Here is a 6,296-nt window from a genome sequence, read left to right as displayed (position 1 = left end):
AAGGCCGCTCTTGTACTGGAGGAATTAACTCCACCTTACATGCGAAGCCGCACCTCTGCTAGTAAAGGGGGGAAATCGAGTAATCGACATAAGGGAGACGTGGGTGCTGTCCCAGAGAATTTTTTAATTGCCACAAATGATGTTAACTCCATCATAACTTCTCATCCACTGGCAATGAATTTCGTTGTACCTGGATGGAATTCTATGGATACGTCGGCTCTTTCTTTTCGTCCCATTTCAAACAACACTGGTGTCACGCCGTTTTTGAACAATAATCCCGCTCCAAACATTCCCGGTGTATTGCAGAACCATATTTTGCCCACAACACTGTCGCCATCGGTGGTTGCCCCCGTCCCGCAGGTCAATTATTATGTTATTGGGGCTCCTCCAAACGGATTTCAGGGCCTTCCACCAAATCAAATAAATACCAAGGTATTTTCTGCACCCGCAGTCAATGGGGGTGGCAATGGAACTGGGAATGTCGGTCTCGGCAACTCGGGGACTTCTTTTCCATCAAGTTTGTCGGATTTTGGTGCTTCCTATAACGCAGTTCCGCCGCCCCCAAAACTTCCTGAGGGAGTTTCACGCTGTTCTACTTGTCTCTCGCCTATTGGTGCGATGGAGCCTGTTTTTTTGTTTCCTCAAGACAACACGGTGATGTGCATGCGTTGCAGTAATCAGCGAGGTGCTTGCGGGGATGCGGCGCAGGCCACAAGGGGAATGACACCGTTTATTGTGCCCCAGTCGAACTTGGGCGGCTCTTCACATCCGCCTGCAGGAAACCCGGCGATGTTCCTGCACACACTTCCGCCGTACACGTCTCAGTCTCATTCTCAAAATCCAATGATTCCACAGATACCGCAGCAACCATTACCGCCTCCGCCGCTGGCGCAACAACAGCAGGGCTACAGCGTAAACAATGGCTGGCAATATGTGTAAAGGCGGGTAAATACAGGAGATTCACTTTTTTTCCCTACTTTTTATTTTGTTTTAACTTTTTCATCTTTGGATTCTGTTCCTTCCTTTTTTTTTGTTTGTTTTTGTTTTTCATTCATATCTCTTCTCTTTATGCGCGTCTGTGGCAACATGCAGATCTCCTGTTGTCAGGAATGAATAAGCGGAGGGTGGCGGTTAAGGTCACGATCGGATTAAACATTCTTGGCACCGAGGGCGAAGGGGGTGGAGAGGGAGAGGAGGAGGCAACAGACATGAAAAGCAGGGAGACAAACACATCAATAGTACCAAATTGTTTGAGAGCTCTTTTTTTTTTCTTCTTTTTTTTTTTTTTTTTTTTGCTGCTGCTGCTGCTGCTGCGTTGGCCCTCTCCCCTTCTCTCTGTCTCTCTGTGTCTCTTTGGGTACTCCCTTCGTTGCCCTCTCACCATTTTTTTGTTGTTTTTTCACTTCCCCCGCGCCGTTTGCCTCCGCCCTCGCCGGGAGGAAAGACGGGGAAAAATAAAAGAAGAAAATTAAGAAAAAAAAAAAAATAAATAAATAAAAACCAAAAAAATAAAATATAAAAAAAAAAGAAAAGAAAAAAAAATTGAAAGACAAAAAAAAAAAAAAAAAAAATTGTGTCGACCTCTTTTTCTTCCTCTCTTTATTTGTATCATTTCTTTAAGTTTTCATTTTTTGTGGAAGCGTGGAGTACTTTTTTGAAATGTTATTGTTTCTTTGATTCTTTCTTCTGTGGTTTCTTTTTTTTCTTTTTTTTTTTTTTTTTGTGTGTGTGTGTGTTTTGTTTTTTTTATAATTCTTTTCGTGATTGACCCGCACCCCTCTTCCATGCTTTGTTGTACGTGTGCAGTTCTTTCTCCCACTCTGTCTGTGTCTCTGTGTGCCTACCCGCGACGCCTTTTTTTTTTTCTTTTTTTTTTGTTTGTTTGTTTGTTTTCTTGTCGTTTTTGTTATTATTTATTTATTTTGATTTTCCCTTTATTTTTGTTGCTTCATTCCCGTGTTTTGTCACCTCTAACTTTTACGGGTTTTTTTTTCTTTAGCGTCTTTTAACAATTTTCTTTTCCTTTCAGTGTGCGTGTGTGTGTTTGTCTTTTTTTGTGTGTTTTTTGCCGTGCCTGTTTCAGTTGGCGCGTTGAAAGCGAGAAAAGGAGAGCGATCTTTTTTTTTTGTTGTTGTTTTTTTTGTGGAGCGCTGGAAACGAGAACGCATGGAAGTGGCAAACAAATTGACTCGCAGGCTGAAAAGGGGAAATATTTATGTGTATTTGTAAGTGTGTGGTTGTCCCCTGCCTTCTCTCTCCCTCTCTCTGTGTGTATGTGCGTCTGTGCCATTATCTATTTATTCATATATATTTATTTATATGTGTGTATACATATAAAATTTACTGCAGTGACCATAGTAATAATGATAATGACTGTACTTTTATTATTATTATTATTTATTTATTTATTTATTTTGAATATGGCGATGACGAAAATGGTGACAACAGCAAGAATTATAAATAAGTAAAATATTTACATATAATAAATATGATGAACGGCAGGAACAACAGATAAGACAGTGTGCACGTGAATGATGGGTATATTGAAACATCAAAAAAAAAAAAAAAATGGCAACACACACTAAAAGGCACAGACAAAGGAATAATAATAATAATAATAATTATTATTATTATTATTATTATTAATAATGTGGCTACAACAGAATTCCCTGAGGAGACAAACAAACACACACACGTATATATACATATGTACTTTACTATATATATATATGTATGTATGTATGTATGTATGTATTACAGTAGGGATGGTGTGACGTGTAGGAGCGAAGTGTTACTTTTTGAAGTCCGTTTGTGTAATGGACTGCTTTATATATTCCTTCTTGCAATTTTCTTTTTTTATTTGTATGTTTTTTTTTTTTTTTTCGTTTTGTTTTTTCGCCACATTGTGTGTATCGAGTATTCCCAACAGCCAAATGTTACACTTGTGTGTAGTCGCAACCGAGAAGAGGGGAGGATGATGGAATAAACGCACAAAAAAACCAAACAAAATGTCTGTGAGCGCTGACACATGTCCCACAAATATGCACACCAGAACAGGCCCATCGTACACGTATGCATATTGACTGACACACACACACATATATATTTATATATTTATATAGTGTTGTTGTTGTTCACGCATGCATTCTGAGCTTGTTGGGCGGGACGGAAAAGAGGCGTGAAATCAGAGCTGAGGGGAGGGGAAAAATTATTTATTTTATTTTGCACCTTTATGCATAAGGCGCGTTTCTTTTTTTTTTTTTTTTTCCTTTGAATTGGATGATGTGATTAACATGTTTTTGTTTTTTTCGTGCGTAAGCATGTGTGCATGAGTGGAAGAAAACTGGAGAAGACATCCAAGAAGAAGAAGAAGAAGAAAAAAAAAAAAAAGGGACTTTCAGTCCGCCTTTAATCGCCGTTCTTCACAGCACACACGAACACAGGTAGACAGAGGGATTTTTGCACACATGCAGACTTACAGTGAGGAGGAGGGAGGAGGGGGCGCGGGTTCATTCGGAGCGGGAAAGAAGAGAAGTTGACGGCACATATATATATATATATAGGGAAAGGACGAAGGAAAATAATAAATTTAAAAAAAAAGAAAGAAAAAAGCAAAAAAAAAAAAAGGAAAAAATAAAAGAAGAAAAAAACATTCAAAATGGAATGGTATAATAAATGTATTTATATTTATTTATGCATGGATTACGACTTTTGTGACGTTACCCATCTAAAACTAGCAATGCTCGCAATATGCGTGGTGCCGATTTGGAGGAGGGGAAGGAAATGATCCTTTTTTTTTCTTTTTTTTCCCATGTATGTGTTTCTTGTTTTTCTTTAATTATTATCGGTGGTTTTTTTTTTTTTATATCCTGTCCCATTTTTTTTTTATTAATTTTCACTGTGTTTTCCTTCCTTTTATTTCTGTGTGTCGGCATTGGATATCTGTAAGGCATATAGATGTATTAATTGTGCTTGAATAATTTTTTTTTTTTTTGTGTGTATTCTTTTTCGTTTTTTTTTGTTTGTTTGTTTGTTTTGTTTTGTTTGGATCTTCTTTTGCATGTTTTTTTGATTTTGTGCGAATGCGTGTGTACATTTTTTGTTTTTGTTTTTGTTTTGTTGAGTTGTTATTGTGGTGGGGATTGTGTGATTGCCGTGTTTTGTCTCTGTTTCCCTCTTTGACGCTTTCTGCGGGGTGGTAGCGATGCGACGATGAGGGCGGTCAGGGCATGAGGGAACGGGGGAAGTGGGAAGGGGAAATGGTACTGACTGACGCATGCAGAGCGTACGGTGCCGCCCATGGGGAGGGGAAAGCAGCGAAGATCACAGTAACTGCCAATTAAAATGACATTCAGGGAGGCGGGCGTGGTTTGCACGAACATACACCACCACCAACAACAACAACAAAGAAGGGAGGGAATCCGTTCAGTGGCATTGTTTTTTTTTTTTTTTTTCATCTTATTTTCGTACGTCATGTGGTTTATATGGTGGCAGTCACCCTCCCCCAACGGTGCTGCCGGGCTCTGGAGGGGGTTAGGGGCGAGGGAAAATGAAAAGAGGAAATGTTAAATATAAGAGGACTGGAAGGATGTGAGGAGCTGCAACCTTGGCTTTAGTTTGGCTAAGAATTGATGCATTCTTCCTTTTTTTTTTTTTTTACGAGGTGGAAGATGCCTGGTTTTTTTTTTTTTTTCTTTCCATGAGGATGTGGGGAGAGGGTGTGTGTGTGTGTGTGTGTGGGTGGGCCCAGTGAGAGGGCAAAGGATGTTCTTTTATTATTATTTATGATTGATGAAGATCCTTTTATCGGGCTAAGTGCTTTTTCTTCTTTTTTTCTTTTTTTTTTTTTTTTTTGGTTTGATATTATTTTTAAAATTTGTGATTTCCGTCTTTTGGGCGGCAGAGGGAGGGAGGGACCGCCCCCCAACAAACAAACAACCAAATGGAATTGACATTTCTTTATTTACGTTTGAGATGCGTACGTGTGTATATATCTATCTATCTATATCTGTCTCTGGAATACTTGTAGATGTGGGCCTATGACTCTGTAAGCGCGGGGTTCTGTCTCGGGCCGGTTAAGGAAATAAGCGATGAGAGAATTTTAAAACGAGCGGAGAGTATTTGAGTGCATTGCATAGTTGTGTAAAATAGAGGAGAGAGAGGTGTGGATGATCATGGCAGTCAGGATGTGAGGGTGTGTCTGTGCTTCGTGGATTCTAACGGAATTCCGTGACGCACTTTGTCGTTGCAGCGAAGGCACTCTTCTTATTTTTCACGGACACCTGGGACCCTCTTGTAAGGAAGTTTTTTCCTCCTTACGTATTCCTTATTTTTACTCTACCTGTGTTGTTTTCACTGTGGGCCTTTTTACGTCTCTGTCTATCAGGCAATCATGTTTGTTTTTACTTTTTTGAGTTATGCGCGCGATGGAAGGGGGAGGGGGGGAGGAGGCCCTTACGTTCTCTTTTTGTTGTTGTTGTTGTTTTCTTTTTTTTTTTTTCTTTTGGACAGGGACATCGTTTATTTTCTATTCATAGTTACACCACATATATATATATAAAGGGGCTGCATCATGAATTACAAATATATATAAATATATGTGCAAGTACGCAGAGCGATATGTATTTACATAACTTCATTATTATTATTTGCCGATTTTTATTTTATTTTATTTTATTTTATTTATTTATTTTTTGTGCACAGTTGGCACGGAGGATGGAGTATTCCGAATATGCACATTGGAAGGTGCAAAAGGAGGGCAGAGAGACGAAATGAGAATAGAAAAGTAATTAATGATAATAATAATAATAATAATAAACGAAAACAAGAGAGTCAGCATAAATAATGGAGGTAGACATGCGCTGTGTTCTTGTACGTATTGTTTACTCTTGCAACTCCATTCAGTATATTATCTCAAATTTAGAGATGCGTCTCCTTTTGATCCCTCATTTTGTTTTTATGTTGTTTACATTTTCTTTTTTTTTTTTTTTGCCTTTTCCTGTTTTATCTGTTCCGGCAATTGACATGTTCCTTTTGCTCTGTTTTTGCACATGTTGCCTGTGAAATATGCCGCTGGCTTTCTTGGCGTTTGCTGTGCGATTTAACTTCTTCATTTCCCTTCCCTTCTTTTTTTTTTTTTTTTTTTTGTGTGTGTGTGTGTGTTATTGGCGTGCGTGCCCTGTGTGGTGCTCCTGCGAGGGGTGGCAGGGTCTCGTTCTTTTAGAATACACCATTGCAGCGGCGCTAGGTAGTGAAGATTAGGGAGCAAAAAGAGGCAGTGGATTTATTATTATTAT

At 38.9% G+C, this 6,296-nt stretch overlaps 1 protein-coding gene across 1 annotated transcript, besides 28 other annotated features; it reads left to right on the top strand.

The window, feature by feature from the left end:
* Positions 1 to 6,296: a sequence feature (heterozygous, non-Esmeraldo-like haplotype).
* Tc00.1047053503737.20 (hypothetical protein, conserved) lies at positions 40 to 939 on the top strand (the record flags this gene model as incomplete). The annotated part of the gene is made up of 1 exon (XM_799513.1): positions 40 to 939. One exon carries the CDS (start codon positions 40 to 42, stop codon positions 937 to 939), a length of 900 nt encoding a protein of 299 aa, XP_804606.1.
* Positions 965 to 1,068: a sequence feature (A-rich).
* Positions 1,261 to 1,293: a microsatellite.
* Positions 1,294 to 1,314: a microsatellite.
* Positions 1,451 to 1,571: a sequence feature (T-rich).
* Positions 1,693 to 1,722: a microsatellite.
* Positions 1,855 to 1,896: a microsatellite.
* Positions 2,291 to 2,336: a microsatellite.
* Positions 2,394 to 2,415: a microsatellite.
* Positions 2,453 to 2,490: a sequence feature (AT_rich).
* Positions 2,621 to 2,645: a microsatellite.
* Positions 2,721 to 2,755: a microsatellite.
* Positions 2,847 to 2,896: a sequence feature (A-rich).
* Positions 3,099 to 3,121: a sequence feature (AT_rich).
* Positions 3,204 to 3,224: a sequence feature (AT_rich).
* Positions 3,359 to 3,391: a microsatellite.
* Positions 3,592 to 3,650: a sequence feature (T-rich).
* Positions 3,668 to 3,695: a sequence feature (AT_rich).
* Positions 3,791 to 3,923: a sequence feature (A-rich).
* Positions 3,981 to 4,046: a sequence feature (A-rich).
* Positions 4,097 to 4,118: a microsatellite.
* Positions 4,719 to 4,743: a microsatellite.
* Positions 4,820 to 4,854: a microsatellite.
* Positions 5,460 to 5,505: a sequence feature (A-rich).
* Positions 5,657 to 5,684: a microsatellite.
* Positions 5,791 to 5,817: a microsatellite.
* Positions 5,949 to 6,005: a sequence feature (A-rich).
* Positions 6,124 to 6,146: a microsatellite.

Source organism: Trypanosoma cruzi, genomic scaffold (assembly GCF_000209065.1).
Source record: "Trypanosoma cruzi strain CL Brener 1047053517159 genomic scaffold, whole genome shotgun sequence".
Taxonomy (NCBI): Eukaryota; Euglenozoa; class Kinetoplastea; order Trypanosomatida; family Trypanosomatidae; genus Trypanosoma; species Trypanosoma cruzi.
Note: the sequence above shows the minus strand (reverse complement) of the source record. Positions and strands in the feature narration are given on the sequence as shown.